The sequence below is a fragment of the Ascaphus truei genome, chromosome 11 (assembly GCF_040206685.1).
Source record: "Ascaphus truei isolate aAscTru1 chromosome 11, aAscTru1.hap1, whole genome shotgun sequence".
NCBI classification, from domain to species: Eukaryota; Metazoa; Chordata; class Amphibia; order Anura; family Ascaphidae; genus Ascaphus; species Ascaphus truei.
The window spans coordinates 60,445,917-60,463,767 of NC_134493.1; the positions used below are offsets into that span (position 1 = coordinate 60,445,917).

The 17,851-nt window shown below is 45.1% G+C and overlaps 2 protein-coding genes across 2 annotated transcripts; both read left to right on the forward strand.

Annotated features, from left to right (window-relative positions):
* The first annotated feature begins 1,442 nt into the window (after nt 1–1,442).
* Nucleotides 1,443–2,369, forward strand: LOC142462906 (taste receptor type 2 member 9-like). Its single transcript, XM_075565121.1, has one exon. The coding sequence runs from the start codon at nt 1,443–1,445 to the stop codon at nt 2,367–2,369; it is 927 nt and encodes a 308-aa protein (XP_075421236.1).
* Nucleotides 2,370–6,653: 4,284 nt separating this feature from the next.
* Nucleotides 6,654–7,580, forward strand: LOC142462907 (taste receptor type 2 member 119-like). Its single transcript, XM_075565122.1, has one exon. The coding sequence runs from the start codon at nt 6,654–6,656 to the stop codon at nt 7,578–7,580; it is 927 nt and encodes a 308-aa protein (XP_075421237.1).
* The last annotated feature ends 10,271 nt before the right edge of the window (nt 7,581–17,851 follow it).

Consider the following 17,851-nt stretch of genomic DNA (forward strand, 5'->3'; position numbering starts at 1 on the left):
AGCCCTCATGTAATGCTACCTTGGTCCCTATTTAGGGAGGTGTATATGTTAAGGGGGGTAAGCAGGGTAAACCATATCTGCGGTAGTCGTGCTGACTGACCGCTAGGTCCCATGTATATGTCCCCCCTTAACTCTGTATTATACAATGATGGAATGATTTATTGAAGTTCCCATCTATCTATATGTTGATATACAGCTTGTGAGTCCATACACGTGTATGAGCGTCAATCTTTACGTATATACATAACTGGGGGAACAACCTAAAGTCCTATGTGCGAGGACCTCCGTCCAGAATCTTAGCCTGATACGCGTTCCCAGGTTGCGTTGCTCTCCTTTGTAGTATGGGCAACACTGCCTTACTCACCGCTAGCTAGCGGTTTTAAATTCCCGCCATTGCTTCACTCCAAACAGCTTCAGCCAACACTGCACACACAGACCACAGCAACAGTGGATGCTCCAGACACTTGCACTGGGTCTCCTCAGTTTCCTTCTGCTGACTCAATGTCAGCTCTTCTTTACAGGGGCTATGCCAGTCCCCTATTAGCACACAGCCTTCACCAAGAATATCAAGACCAGAATAATGACTCTCTTGAGGCTGGGGAGAAGGAGTATTTATACCCCTGTCCCAATCAGGGAGATGCCGGCCAGTTTTGGCAGGAACAATATTCCTGGTCTCTGCACACGGCTCTAGACCCGGTTGATGAGATTACTGGGGTTAAAGGTGGGCCGGGACAATTCTGATACAATCCCCTTCCACAGGCAAACACTATAGATACAGCCCCAGGGATTACAGCTTTCTTGCAGAGCAAATCCACTCAGCAGATGGTCAACCTCTGCCTGGTTCCTCAACAATGGGCCTAATCCCATCAGAGTGTCCAGGCCTACAACACCAAACTCTGATTTGATTACAGCACATTTTTCAAAAGAGAGTTAACCAATACAGGTCCCCACTCAAACCGAACTGTACATCCCTGTTATACTTAATTTAAAAGGAACATATATTAGACTGGTACAATAAACTGTACATACATAAAAAAACAACATTATATAATTGAAATAGGGGGTAATGGCGACATTAACCTATATTAACGAGCAGCCAAATGTACCCCTACCATCATAGTATGTATACAGGATTACAGTGAGAGAATCAGTTTGTTTAAGGTGTTTTTGGCCTTGCGTGCAAACATACAGTATAGGTGCAGCTGGCTGTAAGATAATATCTTCAGGATTTCCATGTATCCAAAGTCAAGGATCTGAGACCAACCCCAGTTGATGTCGTCACAAGTTCTTGTGTATCTAAAATAACTTCACCCAGCGACAGCAGAAGTTCAGAAACGTCCTCTGTGCAATTAATTCTCTTCTTCCAGGAGTAATCTCACACGGGAAAAGGGACCAAAGTCCCACAGCAGCAACAAGATAATCCTCAGTACGTCTGTATTCTCATGGCTGAAGAAGTGGGCACTCATATCTATGTTTTTTATGCCATATATGCAGCCGAGATCGCTGTTGGGATACTCAGTAATGCCTTTATTGTGTGTGTGAATTCCCTGGATTGGATTAATGGGAAATGCCTGAACTCATGCGATCAGATCATGTTTGCCCTTGGTCTTTCCAATGCTGGTCAATCCTGCTTTAGTGGTCTCTTTATTTCCAGCAGCTTTCTGTACCCACAGATCTTCATGGTGGATTATGTCTTTGAAGCTGTTTATGCTCTTAGCATCTTCACCAGCCTCTCCAGCTCATGGCTCACCGCCTGTCTCTGCTTGTTTTACTGTGTGAAGATTATACATTTCAAGAGTGGTCCCTTGGCCTGGTTAAAGATGAAGATTGATACAGTATTGCCTTGGCTGATCTTGGTTGCAGAAGTTATATCTTTCACCTGCAGCTTTTCTGGAATATGGGCATTTACTAAACTGTTTCCCAAGAATGATACAACTGCCCTCAGAGGCAACATCTCCTCAAAGGCAGCTGAGTTCCAAAAGAATACCAGGCACATTGTCTCTTTTTTTATTCCGAGCTTTATCCTGCCTTTCCTCATTGTGCTGGGCACCACCATCGGTATAATGTGGTCCCTTTGTAGGCACACACGTCAGATGGAGCTGAAGATGGCAGTCGCCAGTTCCAGCCTGAAGATTCACAGAAGGGCAACCGGCACAATGATGGGCCTTCTCGTTCTCTATCTCAGCTTCTATGTGGCAAATGTTCTTTTGACTATCGGCATACTGACAGGTGCCGAGTATTGGGGAATTGTCATTCTTGTGTTGGCATTTTCTCCTGTGAAGTCTGTCCTTCTGATCCTGGGGAACTCCAAGCTTAAGCAGAACTGTCACAAGTTATCTCATCTCATGCTATGTAAGGGAAGACATTAAAGCGTCCCAGCATTTATTATATCTCTGAAAGTTATTGCATGATGTAGTCTGGGTATTTAATGGGCATTATGTCAGAAAATTGCCCCCTTTAATGCATTAAGAAATATATACTGTAAGCATCTAGGCTAATGATCATACATGTGTAATTCTAGATTCATATGTGTAGTAATAGATGTGTCCTGCACAATGTTTCTTAGCAGGATGTATTTAATAAACATGCCAAGTTATTTGATGCTCTGCTTTTAAGTACTGTGTAAAACAAACTCACTCAGTCTCATTCCTCCCTTCTGTCTGTCTCTCATGCATACTGACACTGTGGCTGTACGGGGGGGGGGGGGGGTCCAGGAGGGGGAATATTTTAAGGTACGGTTCAGGGAGGTGGGTGAGTATATTGGGGTACGGTGCAGGGAGGTGGGTGAGTATATTGGGGTACAGTGCCGGGAAGTGGGTGAGGCTTTTTAAAATGCATTTCCAAACATTGACAATTTTATTTGACCAAAATCGATTCCTGCAGAACTTAAAAGGACAAAAATATCCTCAGAAATAAACAATATCCATCACAAGTTGCTGTTTTGCCGCCAGATCTCAGCTCCCACATATTTTGCTCGGCTCACAAGCTCATGCGGAAGCTTTGCCAATCTCTAATGTTGTCAGTCTACATAATGGCCACAAGGTGTCACTGCAGCAAAGCCTAGATTATGGAGTCTATGGGAGTCCACTGTATATTAGGCCTCATCCATAGTAGGCATATGACATCACACGTGTCTGTACGTGAAGAGATCCGTGGCCTGCAAGGTTGCACGACAGGGGGGCATGGTGAGGGCGTGCCGGGGGACAGGCCTATGACGTCACATGAGTGGTTCACTCTGTGACAATAGTGGTAGCTGGGGGACCTAATAAAGAGAAATCTCAGCTATTTACCCCTAAAGAAAAAGTGTAACTTGGCTGTCCTGGTAATATTTAATCCAGCCAAATGTCTTTAATATCTGGGGAAGAACAGGGAATGTGTAAATGTATTCCAAAGCCTGTATTCTTCTATTCCTTGTGGCAATCCTTCCCCCCGTTAGAAAGCCGGGATTGTCATGCTGTGTTTTGGGCTAGCTGTGTGTAATTCTAAGTCCTGTCTTTGACATAATTACCTTATGTCTGTACTTATGCCTGTGTTTGCAATTCCTCCCAGATTAGATACCTGGTATTGTGTGGTGATGGAATTAACATGTCAGCCCTGCAAATGTAAATGATGTTATATGCCTGTTCCTATCATTTGTACGGAGGGAGTTTCTGTAACCCATTTAGCTGAACTGTTCTATAGAAAAGATATGATCAGAACAAAGGTAGGGCACTAGTTAATAGAATCAGTTACCAGGTCTTAGCCCCAGGCACTGCTTCTCTTGGCTGGCTACACTTGCTCAATGTTAAAGGATAGCCACCAATGGGTATATACAGTAGGGAACACTGCTGGTCAGGGCAGGAGCTATCAGGTGGAGAGACACTCTGGGAAGGAGTGTGGAAATTCCCTCAAAGAACCATCTGAGAGACACTCTGGGAAGGAGTGTGGAGTTGTACAGTGACCAGCTGGAGATACATGTCAGTGTGGCTGCTGTGCGTTCAGCACGCTGATATCCTGAAGCAGAGAAGCGGACAGGGGAAACCCATGTGAAGTGGGTCCCTGCACCTAGGAAAGGTAGATCTCATTCCCCTAGACCCCCATAAGTGTATATTTTTGTAGTTTCTATTCTTGTGTGTTTCCGAGGTCTTTTTCAAAATAAACTTCATTTTATTTCACTGCCTTGTTTGCCCTGTGACTGAACTCTGGTCAACCGTGACACACACTCATTGGCTGAACCTCGCACGTGACCCAGCCATAGCGAAGCATATTCAAACAAGTTTGTCTCGCAGCGCATCGGCCGCCTCGTGCTCACGTACACACACGCACGATCTATGGACATGCACATTGGCCTCCAGTTGCTTGTATTTGGCACGAGCAACATCACTCGCGCCGTCATATCAACTTTGGGCGCGGCCTTAGGCCGAGTCCATAGAAGGACAGGCCGCGCTGAGCCGTACGGACGCTCAGCACTGAGCCCCTGCATCCTCAATGAGGATGCCTTGATAGGGGGCTCACGCGAGCGTCCGCAGGCGTGCTGAGGCGCTGGATTTTTCAGCCAACAGCCAAGCTGTTTTTCAGAGCGCTGTCGGCTGAAAACATCCAATCAGCGCGGAGCAGCGTCAACGTCACAGTGCCGTGACGTTGACGTCGGTGCGTCGTAGGCTATAGGCCCAGCGACGTCACTGCCCCGCCTCCCTCAGTCTCCCCCCGACTCCGATCACGCCCGCTGGCTCGCCTGCATGGGCATGAAATCGCGCAGATTTTAGCAGGCGAGCCTCAGCGTCAGCGCGCCTCAGCCCTGCTACCCCCTCTATGGCCCCAGCCTTAGACTGCTAGATGATGGAGTGTATGAGTGTCCTCTATACATTAGATTACTTCCTGGTTAAATCATTTCAGCTTCCTCTTGCACTTAAAGTGAAAGGATCATATTCATCATGTAACGCCTCTTCTGCATTTTAATGTCCCTATCCTGATTTAAGATGCTTTTTACTTTATTACAGTAATCAAACCCATAAACCAAACATGTAAAATAACCAATAGAGTGTATAATTCCCCTTTGGAATTAGTATGGCCTTAGAGGGTTAAGTGCGTCGGCCCACACAGAGTAACGCCCTTTTCCCTATCAGGTGGTGCTAGGTAACTAGGCAGAATTATAGTTCTGCCCATTCCTTTCTAAAAGCAGTGATGTCATAGCATGATATGTATGGTAAGGAGAGAGTTCTCAGCTCCCTGGAGTTGTCACAGATGAGGGACCCCACTGTCAATAGTGTATACTGGTTTAGAATATAGATATGTCTAGAATATAGTAAGGATCCCCATTATTGTGTTATAGGTAGGGACAGTACCCTGTATGTACGTGGTCCAAAGAAATAGTTCCCGACTACTTTTATCATTCATATAGAGGCAGCCAATACCCTGATGGGGCTCCTCAAGCTGTTGCTCGAGGCATATTTGGATCAACATAATCAGAGAGTCTATAGCTGACTTTCACCCAGAAGACCATGTGATGGCATTCAGTACCCGAGATGGGGATACAGTCAGCAAACAGAGAGAGAGAGAGGGAGAGAGAGTAGTACCAGGCCCAGTAGGGGCCCTCCGGAGGTGGAAATTTACCTATATAGGAAGAAGTTCATAGGCAGCTTGAAAAAATTTAAGTCAGTAAGGCACCTGGCCCCGATGGTATACATCCAAGAGTTCTCAAGGAGTTAAGTTCAGTTTCCTTCTGCTGACTCAATGTCAGCTCTTCTTTACAGGGGCTATGCCAGTCCCCTATTAGCACACAGCCTTCACCAAGAATATCAAGACCAGAATAATGACTCTCTTGAGGCTGGGGAGAAGGAGTATTTATACCCCTGTCCCAATCAGGGAGATGCCGGCCAGTTTTGGCAGGAACAATATTCCTGGTCTCTGCACACGGCTCTAGACCCGGTTGATGAGATTACTGGGGTTGAAGGTGGGCCGGGACAATTCTGATACAATCCCCTTCCACAGGCAAACACTATAGATACAGCCCCAGGGATTACAGCTTTCTTGCAGAGCAAGTCCACTCAGCAGATGGTCAACCTCTGCCTGGTTCCTCAACAATGGGCCTAATCCCATCAGAGTGTCCAGGCCTACAACACCAAACTCTGATTTGATTACAGCACATTTTTCAAAAGAGAGTTAACCAATACAGGTCCCCACTCAAACCGAACTGTACATCCCTGTTATACTTAATTTAAAAGGAACATATATTAGACTGGTACAATAAACTGTACATACATAAAAAAACAACATTATATAATTGAAATAGGGGGTAATGGCGACATTAACCTGTATTTACAAGCAGCCAAATATACCCCTACCATCATAGTATGTATACAGGATTACAGTGAGAGCATCAGTTTGTTTAAGGTGTTTTTGGCCTTGCGTGCAAACATACAGAATAGGTGCAGCTGGCTGTAAGATAATATCTTCAGGATTTCCATGTATCCAAAGTCAAGGATCTGAGACCAACCCCAGTTGATGTCGTCACAAGTTCTTGTGTATCTAAAATACCTTCACCCAGAGGCAGCAGAGGTTCAGAAACGTCCTCTGTGCAATTAATTCTCTTCTTCCAGGAGTAATCTCACACGGGAAAAGGGACCAAAGACCCACAGCAGCAACAAGATAATCCTCAGTACTTCTGTATTCTCATGGCTGAAGAAGTGGGCACTCACATCTATGTCTTTTATGCCATATATGCAGCCGAGATCGCTGCTGGGATACTCAGTAATGCCTTTATTGTGTGTGTGAATTCCCTGGATTGGATTAATGGGAAACGCCTGAACTCATGCGATCTGAACATGTTTGCCCTTGGTCTTTCCAATGCTGGTCAATCCTGCTTTAGTGGTCTCTTTATTTCCAGCAGCTTTCTCTACCCACAGATCTTCATGGTGAATTATGTCTTTGAAGCTGTTTATGCTCTTAGTATCTTCACCAGCCTCTCCAGCTCATGGCTCACCGCCTGTCTCTGCTTGTTTTACTGTGTGAAGATTATACATTTCAAGAGTGGTCCCTTGGCCTGGTTAAAGATGAAGATTGATACAGTATTGCCTTGGCTGATCTTGGTAGCAGAAGTTATATCTTTCACCTGCAGCTTTTCTGGAATATGGGCATTTACTAAACTGTTTCCCAAGAATGATACAACTGCCCTCAGAGGCAACATCTCCTCAAAGGCAGCTGAGTTCCAAAAGAATACCAGGCACATTGTCTCTTTTTTTATTCCGAGCATTATCCTGCCTTTCCTCATTGTGCTAGGCACCACCATCGGTATAATGTGGTCACTTTGTAGGCACACACGTCAGATGAAGCAGAAGATGGCAGTCGCCAGTTCCAGCCTGAAGATTCACAGAAGGGCGACCGGCACAATGATGGGCCTTCTTGTTCTCTATCTCAGCTTCTATGTGGCAAATGTTCTTTTGACTATCGGCATACTGACAGGTGTCGAGATTTGGGGAATTGTCATTCTTGTGTTGGCGTTTTCCCCTGTGGAGTCTGTCCTTCTGATCCTGGGGAACTCCAAGCTTAAGCAGAACTGTCACAAGTTATCTCATCTCATGCTATGTAAGGGAAGACATTAAAGCGTCCCAGCATTTATTATATATCTGAGTGTTATTGCATGATGTAGTCTGGGTATTTAATGGGCATAATGTCAGAAAATTGCCCCATTTAATGCAGTAAGAAATATATTCTGTAAGCATCTTGTGTAATGTTCATACACGTGTAATTCTAGATTAACACGTGTAATAATAGATGTGTTCTGCACAATGTTTCTTAGCAGGATGTATTTAATAAACATGCCAAGTTATTTGATGCTCTGTCTTTTTTTAAGTACTGTGTAAAACAAACTCACCCAGTCTCATTCCTCCCTTCTGTCTGTCTCTCCTGCATACTGACACTGTGGCTGTACGGGGGGGGGGGGGTCCGGGAGGGGGGATATTTTAAGGTATGGTGCAGGGAGGTGGGTGAGTATATTGGGGTACGGTGCCGGGAGGTGGGTGAGGCTTTTTAAAATGCATTTCCAAACATTGCCAATTTTATTTGACCCAAATCGATTCCTGCAGAACTTATAAGGACAAAAATATCCTCAGAAATAAACAATATCCATCACAAGTTGCTGTTTTGCCGCCAGATCACAGCTCCCACACATTTTGCTTGGCTCACAAGCTCATGCGGAAGCTTTGCCAATCTCTAATGTTGTCAGTCTACATAATGGCCACAAGGTGTCACTGCAGCACAGCCTAGATTATGGAGTCTATGGGAGTCCTCTGTATATTAGGCCTCATCCATAGTAGGCATATGACATCACACGTGTCTGTACGTGAAGAGATCCGTGGCCTGCAAGGTTGCACGACGGGGGGCATGGTGAGGGCGTGCCGGGGGACAGGCCTATGACGTCACATGAGTGGTTCACTCTGTGACGGTAGTGGTAGAGGGGGGACCTAATAAAGAGGAATCCCAGCTATTTACCCCTAAAGAAAAAGTGTAACTTGGCTGTCCTGGTAATATTTAATCCAGCCAAATGTCTTTAATATCTGGGGAAGAACAGGGAATGTGTAAATGTATTCCAAAGCCTGTATTCTTCTATTCCTTGTGGCAATCCTTCCCCCCGTTAGAAAACCGACATTGTCATGCTGTGTTTTGGGCTAGCTGTGTGTAATTCTAAGTCCTGTCTTTGACATAATTACCCTATGTCTGTATTTATGCCTGTGTTAGCAATTCCTCCCAGATTAGATACCTGGGATTGTGTGGTGATGGAATTAACATGTCAGCCCTGCAAATGTAAATTATGTTATGTGCCTGTTCCTATCATTTGTACGGAGGGAGTTTCTGTAACCCATTTAGCTGAACTGTTCTATAGAAAAGATATGATCAGAACAAAGGTAGGGCACTAGTTAATAGAATCAGTTACCAGGTCTTAGCCCCAGGCACTGCTTCTCTTGGCTGGCTACACTTGCTCAATGTTAAAGGATAGCCACCAATGGGTATATACTGTAGGGAACACTGCTGGTCAGGGCAGGAGGCTATCAGGTGGAGAGACACTCTGGGAAGGAGTGTGGAAATTCCCTCAAAGAACCATCTGAGAGACACTCTGGGAAGGAGTGTGGAGTTGGACTGTGACCAGCTGGAGATACTAGTCAGTGTGGCTGCTGTGTGTTCAGCACGCTGATATCCTGAAGCAGAGAAACGGACAGGGGAAACCCATGTGAAGTGGGTCCCTGCACCTAGGAAAGGTAGATCTCATTCTCCTAGACCCCCATAAGTGTATATTTTTGTAGTTTGTATTCTTGTGTGTTTCCGAGGTCTTTTTCAAAATAAACTTCATTTTATTTCACTGCCTTGTTTGCCCTGGGACTGAACTCTGGTCAACCGTGACACACAGTCATTGGCTGAATCTCGCACATGACCCAGCCATAGCGAAGCATATTCAAACAAGTTTGTCTCGCAGCGCATCGGCTGCCTCGTGCTCACGTACACGCACGCACGATCTATGGACATGCACATTGGCCTCCAGTTGCTTGTATTTGGCACGAGCAACATCACTCGCGCCGTCATATCAACTTTGGGCGGCCTTAGGCCGAGTCCATAGAAGGACAGGCCGCGCTGAGCCGTACGGATGCTCAGCACTGAGCCCCTGAATCCTCAATGAGGATGCCTTTAGAGGGGGCTCACGCGAGCATTCCGCAGGCGTGCTGAGGCGCTGGATTTTTCATCCGACAGCCAAGCTGTTTTTCAGAGCGCTGTCGGCTGAAAACATCCAATCAGCGCGGAGCAGCGTCAACGTCACAGTGCCGTGACGTTGACGTCGGTGCGTCGTAGGCTATAGGCCCAGCGACGTCACTGCCCCGCCTCCCTCAGTCTCCCCCCGACTCCGATCACGCCCGCTGGCTCGCCTGCATGGGCATGAAATTGCGCAGATTTTAGCAGGCGAGCCTCAGCGTCAGCGCGCCTCAGCCCTGCTACCCCCTCTATGGCCCCAGCCTTAGACTGCTAGATGATGGAGTGTATGAGTGTCCTCTATACATTAGATTACTTCCTGGTTAAATCATTTCAGCTTCCTCTTGCACTTAAAGTGAAAGGATCATATTCATCATGTAACGCCTCTTCTGCATTTTAATGTCCCTATCCTGATTTAAGATGCTTTTTACTTTATTACAGTAATCAAACCCATAAACCAAACATGTAAAATAACCAATAGAGTGTATAATTCCCCTTTGGAATTAGTATGGCCTTAGAGGGTTAAGTGCGTCGGCCCACACAGAGTAACTCCCTTTTCCCTATCAGGTGGTGCTAGGTAACTAGGCAGAATTATAGTTCTGCCCATTCCTTTCTAAAAGCAGTGATGTCATAGCATGATATGTATGGTAAGGAGAGAGTTCTCAGCTCCCTGGAGTTGTCACAGATGAGGGACCCCACTGTCAATAGTGTATATTGGTTTAGAATATAGATATGTCTAGAATATAGTAAGGATCCCCATTATTGTGTTATAGGTAGGGACAGTACCCTGTATATACGTGGTCCAAAGAAATAGTTCCCGACTACTTTTATCCTTCATATAGAGGCAGCAAATACCCTGATGGGGCTCCTCAAGCTGCTGCTCGAGGCATATTTGGATCAACATAATCAGAGAGTCTATAGCTGACTTTCACCCAGAAGACCATGTGATGGCATTCAGTACCCGAGATGGGGATACAGTCAGCAAACAGAGAGAGAGAGAGAGAGAGAGAGAGAGAGAAAGAGAGTAGTACCAGGCCCAGTAGGGGCCCACCGGAGGTGGAAATTTACCTATATAGGAAGAAGTTCATAGGCAGCTTGAAAAAATTTAAGTCAGTAAGGCACCTGGCCCCGATGGTATACATCCAAGAGTTCTCAAGGAGTTAAGTTCAGTAATAGCCAAACCATTACATTTAATATTCAAGAACTCAATTTCCACAGGCTCAGAACCACAAGATTGGCCTAAAGCAGATATGGTGCCTATATTTAAAAAGGGAGCTAGATCACAACCAGGGAATTACAGACCTGTAAGCCTGACTTCAAAAGTGGGGAAACTATTTTAAGGTTTAATATGGGAAAATATTTAGGAATACTTCATAGAAAACAAAATTATTAGAAATAGTAAGCATGGATTTATGAAGGATAGATAATACCAAACTAATCTTATTTGTTTCTTTGAGGAGGTAAGTAGGAATTTAGACCTGAGTAATGCTGTTGATTTGGTCTACTTAGATTTGGCAAAAGCCTTTGATATGGTTCCACACAAGAGGTTGGTGTACTGTACAAAATAAAGCAAATTGGACTCGGTTAAAATATATACACATGGATTGAAAACTGGTTGAAGGACAGACAACAGAGGGTTGTCATAAATGGAACTTTTTCAGGTTGGGCTAAGGTCGTGAGTGGAGTACCTCAGGGATCTGTACTGACAATTGCAATAAAAGGGAAGACTTTATTGGACAATCCCGAGTATTAAAAACTAAATTATTAAAAAAGGGTCATGATGAACATAATGTATACCGGGCCTATCAGAGAGCTTTAAACATGGACAGATCACTCACACTAAAACAGAATGGTAGCAATAAAACTAGACAGGATACCCAGGATGCATTATTTATTACACAATACAATGGAGCTGCTACAAAAATTAAAAACATTATGACGCGTCATTGGGACATATTAAAGTGTGATCCAGTGTTAGCACCAATCAACTCTGATAGACCACGCGTAGTTTATAGAAGAGCACGGACCATTAAAAACATTCTAGCCCCTTCTAAACTAAGAAAAGTTAAAACATTTGGAAACAAAACGCCAGTATCCTCCAAAAGAATAGGCAATTATTGCTGAGGAGGGAGGTGTATTACATGTAAACATATAAATAAAGGGGCTGTGTCAATTAAATCAAAACATACATCTAAATTATATCCGATAAAAGATCTAATTAACTGTAAAACTACATTTGTAGTATATTTATTGGAATGTGATTGTGGCCAACAATACGTAGGTAGAACTAAAAGAAGTCTTAAAGAACGATTTTTAGAACATAGAAACAATATTTTAAAAGGATTAATGACTCATAGTGTTCCTAGACATTTCTTTTATAAACACAATAAGGATCCAGCTAAATTAAACGTCACTGGAATAGAACACATAGGGCCCAATGAATATGGAGGGGACAGGGTGTTAAGGCTGAGACAGAGAGAGACTTTTTGGATACATCAGCTTAACACCTTGTCTCCTAATGGGCTCAATGAAGAAATTGATATGGCAGCTTTTTTATAATACCAAACATTTTTAATCTAAGTCTATGGAATCAGAGTATTTATTTAAGGATTTATAATGTTTTACAATGTTTATTCAATAGAATGTAATGGTATTGTCTTGCAGTGTTCACAGAGTTTTAAATTCACATAAAATTATTTTAATGGTTTAATAAAATTCATGTTTTTACCTTGTTTATTACATACTTATGTTATTAAAGTGCATTCCCTTTATTATGTTGTACACTCGTGGGAACACTGCAGATGAATACCAATTGGGCACTGATGTAAATTATGGATCATCTTATGTGAATAATTAATTGTCTAATTGATACATGCTTGCTATATAACAATGAGACTTGTGCAACCAGCAATGAACGTGCCCCTGACGAAGAGGACAAGCGTCCTTGAAACGCGTAGGGCGGACATTGCTAAGGTTGCTGCTGTTGGCTGGCACTCGGCATTGAGAGGACGCAGTGAGCGGAAATCCTGGAGTTCCGTGCTCGGAGAAGAAGCAGGTGACCGCCCATAACCCAACCCCCTGATCGACGTCACGCGCCGACGTCGCGAGTCAGCTGACGCGGAAGCGGAACGATCGCTGATCGGGACAAGGAGGAGGGCTGTACATCAACGCACCGAAACGAACTGAAGCGTCCAGGCACCCCTGTTCCTGCGGTTGTTATTTATGCCGAAATGCTTGTACCAACTTACATCTTGTGAGTTTTTATAACCGTTTTTAATTGATCATAAATCCGACAGTACTACCCTATGGGCCTTGCGCTTTTTTCTTTTGTCTTCCCCTATCTGTACTGGGACCCCTGATTTTAACTTGTTTATGAATGACCTTGAGGTTGGCATCGAGAGCAACGTCTCCATCTTTGCTGATGATACTAAATTGTGTAAGATAGTAGAATCAGAGCAGGGTGTATTTTCTCTCCAGATGGACTTGGAGAGGCTTGAAACTTGGGCAAGTAAATGGCAGATGAGGTTTAATACAGATAAATGTAAGGTTATGCATTTCGAAAGCAAGAATAAACAGGTGACTTAAAAATTAAATGGGGATAAATTGGGAGAATCCTTGATGAAGAAGGATTTAGGAGTGCTTGAAGACAGCAGGATTTGGAATAGTGCACAAAGTCATGCAGTAGCTGCAAAGGCAAACAAGATCGTATCTTGCATTAAACGGGCAATGGATGGAAGGGAAGTAAACATAATTATGCCCCTTTACAAAGCATTACAGGCATACCCCGCATTAATGTACGCAATGGGACCGGAGCATGTATGTAAAGTGAAAATGTACTTAAAGTGAAGCACTCCCTTTTTTCCTCCTATCGATGCATGTACTGTACTGCAATCGTCCTATATGTGCATAACTGATGTAAATAACGCTTGTGTAACAGGCTCTATAGTCTCCCCGCTTGCGCACAACTTTGGTGCAGGTAGGGAGCCGGTATTGCTGTTAAGGACGTACCGACAGGTGCATGCGTGAGCTGCCGTTTAACTATTGGACGAGTGTACTTAAAGTGAGTGTTCTTAAAGCGGGGTATGCCTGTAGTAAGACCACACCTTGAATATGGAGTACATTTGGACGCCACTCCTTAGAAAAGACATTCTGGAACTAGAGAGAGTGCAGAGAAGAGCCACCAAACTAATAAAGGGGATGGACAATCTATCTTATGAGGAGAGACTAGCTAAATTAGATTTATTTACATTAGAAAAGAGGCGTCTAAGAGGGGATATGATAACTATATACAAATATATTAAGGGACAGTACAAGGAGCTTTCAAATCAACTATTCATCCCAAGGGCAGTACAAAGGACTCGGGCCATCCCTTTAGGTTGGAGGAAAGGAGATTTCACCAGATGATGGCAGATACAATAGATATCTTCAAAAAAGAGGTTGGACATCTTGTAAGAAAGGAAAGGTATACAGGGATATACCAAATAAGTAAACATGGGAAGGATGTTGATCCAGGGAGTAATCTGATTGCCAATATTTGGAGACAGGAAGGAATTTATTTTTCCTCTTATGAAATATCATTGGATGATATGTCACAGGTTTTTTTGTTTGCCTTTCTCTGTATCAATATACTGTACGTACGGATATAGGATAAAGTATCTGTCATCTACATTTAGCATACAGTAGGTTGAACTTGATGTCTTTTTTCAACCTCATCTACTATGTATCTATGAACTTCGGCAGCAAAGGCAGGATCAACAGAACACTGAATGTATCAGCTACTGCAACTACAAGAAAAGCATGATGGGTGCAGAAAAACTGCAGAAGTTTCAAGCAAAGAAGGTGACCTCAGTATCCCTGATGTGCCTGAGTCTTTCAAAATAAAGTGTAAGGATGTGTTGTCCTTTGTTCCCGCGCGCCGGCCATGTCGTCCTTCTGCGCTTCACGGTGAGGTGCAAGAAGCTCCAGCCAGACGGCCATCTTCTCCTGCCCTCGTGGAGGACGGCAAAAAGTGAGTTATTTAAGTTTTCTCGCTACGTCTTGGCTAGTTCAAGCGGATATAGCGGGAGGACTTAAGTTGTGATCCAGGGGTTTGTTGCAGGTGTTCCGCAAGGGATCTAGGCGCTTCCAACAGTGGCGGGTCGACTTTAAGGCTGTACACAACGTGGCACTGATGGGTTTATAACGGTAACTGGTAACAAAACCTAAAACAACGCGTTTTAAGTGTCCAACTTCTGCAACTTATTTCGGGCGTCACTTGGTTCGCTTAGGTTTCGGTGAGGGGGGCCCTCCGGTCCACTCCGGCTCCGGGGCTGGTTCGTCCTCCGCCGTTTCGAGCAGGGGGCTGTGCATGCCCAGGGCTTTCAGGAATCCCGAGCCCTCCCTGATGTCTTTTAACATAAAGGACCTCCCGTTTTTCGTGACTTGAAGTCCGAACGGGAAGGCCCAGCGGTAACGTGTATTAGAGTCGCGGAGCACCTTGGTTACTGGGAACAGTGTTCGGCGCCTCGCCAAAGTAAGGGGAGAGAGGTCCTGAAATATTTGGAGCTTGTTTGCTTCAAATTCGACCGTTGGCATTACTCTTGTGAGCCGCAAGACTGCTTCTCTGGTGGAGTAATAGTGCAACCGGAGGATGATGTCTCTCGGTTGCTCGTTTTGCGTTGGACGAGACCTTAGGGCCCGATGGCAGCGGTCCATCAGCAGTCTTTCTTTTGGGCTTTCTGGTAAAAGGGACTCCAGCCATCTTTCCACAAAGGTCTCACAGTCTCCTATTTCTTCCGAGACCCCGCGGATTCTAATGTTATTTCTTCTATCGCGGTTCTCCGCGTCCTCTTGTCTCTCTTTCAGTTCCTCTATTTGTTTCTGGAGGTCCGCCGTCTTCTTTTCTGTTTTCCTCCCCGCCTTAAGTGTGAGATCTACTTTGGTCTCCAATTCATCTGTGCGTGTCCCCGTGTCCTCCTCGAGCTGCTCCAGGATCCAAAATGGCCGACGCCGGAAACCGGAAGCGGATATGGCTAATCGGAGGCACAGACATTGGCGCCATCTTGGAGGTGGCAAAACAGCCCAGAGCGACCGCAGGCCGTGAAGGCCCCACAGGCAGGACCGGACACCTAAAAGACACAGATACAAACACTATACGAGCGACGGGAGGCAGACAGGCCCCGGAAGGTGGCGCGTGCAGAAGCGCAGAGAGGAGGGGAACAGGGCCTCAGATTAAAGCTTAGTAACATACAAACATGTACATTAGCCTAGATACCAACGGGAGCGGAGGACAAGATCCCCCCCCCTACGCCCTAGATAGTCATTCCAGGGAGGCTGCCCCTATAAAAGCTCCGCCACACTACAGACAACAAAGGGCCAATCTAACAGGGGAAGCAATAGGCTCGGCACTCAATATAGTGGGAGGTACATGGCGGACCTAACTCCAAGTAGAGTGAGGGAGAGAGACACAACGTTTGACACGGGTACAGGTTACGTTTCAAACACATAGTAAACCCGATAAGCAAATACAGGCCCACGGGCAGCTGCATGAAACAGCAGCAGAAAGATGCTCGATAGGCAAAGTAAAAGCCCAGGCAGGCCTACAAAGGGTAGTAAGGTTAAAAACGCGGGCCGGGGGGCAAGAGGGAGCTCTATACCCCGAGGTCAGCATGTGCCATGGACGAGATCTTGGAGGGTGGGTTCCCCAGAATCCCGTCAAAGTCCTTTGGGGAGGGAGTGAGGGTAAGGGCCTTAGGGAAAGGGGGCCACACTCCTCGAAGGCGCTGGACTCTGTTTCAAGACAAGGGTGTCTTGTTAAGGAGCCCATGTTATTTACATATGTTTATTCACACGATGTTTTTTCTTGTATGTCATTCTTGTACCTTCCCTATTGTGTCATGCCCCCCCCTTCTCCCCCACCTACCCCCCCAGCGACAGAGGCCACCATCGAGGCAGAAGACACAGCCCGACCAGCTGGAAAATGGAGAAGGACTACACAGGGAGAGCCCAGCCAGTGGCTAGCAGTTATCGGAAAGAAGCCACCAAACAATGATCCAAATGGGTAGAGAGATTTGTTGCATTTCCCATAATGTAAAGGGACTGAATAACCCAGCTAAACGTAAGTTGGCCTTTAAAGACTATAAGAGACACAAAGCTGACATTCTTTTCCTTCAAGAGACTCACTTCTCAAAAAAAAGTTTCCCCAAATATATAGACAAAGAATTTAACACGATCTACCTACTGTAGCCTCTGCCTCAGTGAAAAAAAGAGGAGTGGCCATTGTACTCCACAAAAACCTACTGTTCGACTTAGACAAAAAAGTCATAGACGGCGAAGGCAGATACATTATCTTAGTGGGTTCCATTCAAGGCCAGGCTATCACATTAGCCTCGCTGTACACCCCATGCGAACAAGCAGCAGATTTTTTTGCTCTTTTCTTTGGGCGCTTACAGCGTGAAGCACAAGGCCAAATAATACTAGCAGGAGATCTGAATAGGGCATTAAATCCAAAGGTAGACAGATGTACAGCCCCTAACCCGCCCAATAAACGGGACATGCTAACAATCTCACACGGACTCCGGAACTGTCAGTTAGTAGACATATGGAGGGAACATCACCCTCAGGCCAGAGACTACACTTTCTATTCCCACCCCCACGACCGTTATAGCCGGATAGATTACTTCCTGGTGTCCAGTAGACTGGTCCCACTGGTCTCCCATACGGGCATACACGATATTTCGTGGTCAGACTATGCACCTATTGAGCTGCGGTGCGAGCTACAGCTGCGAGATAGACCGGGAACGAACTGGAGAATAAATGAACTACTGCTAAAAATCCCTAAATTTGACCTAGAAATCGCAGACAAAATCAGAGAATATTTTGAAGAGAACGAGGGGAGTGTATCCTCACCTGCCACTTTGTGGGAGGCCCATAAGGCTACCCTCCGAGGATCTCTTATGTGTCTAGCGGCTAGACGCAAAAGAGAACAAGAGAGTCAGATAAAGGAGCTGAAGGCGAAATTGACATCCCTGACAGCACTGCATAAAACCTCCAAAAAAGAGGCAATCTTGGCTCAGATCCAAGATACCAAAAAGCAATTAAATCTAAGACTGACATCTCAAGCTGAAAAAGAAATGAGCTGGACGAAACGTCGGTT

What these genes read in the sequence shown, in the direction of transcription:
- LOC142462906 (XM_075565121.1), top strand. Translation starts at nt 1,443, where the DNA reads ATGGCTGAAGAAGTGGGCACTCATATCTATGTTTTTTATGCCATATAT.
- LOC142462907 (XM_075565122.1), top strand. Translation starts at nt 6,654, where the DNA reads ATGGCTGAAGAAGTGGGCACTCACATCTATGTCTTTTATGCCATATAT.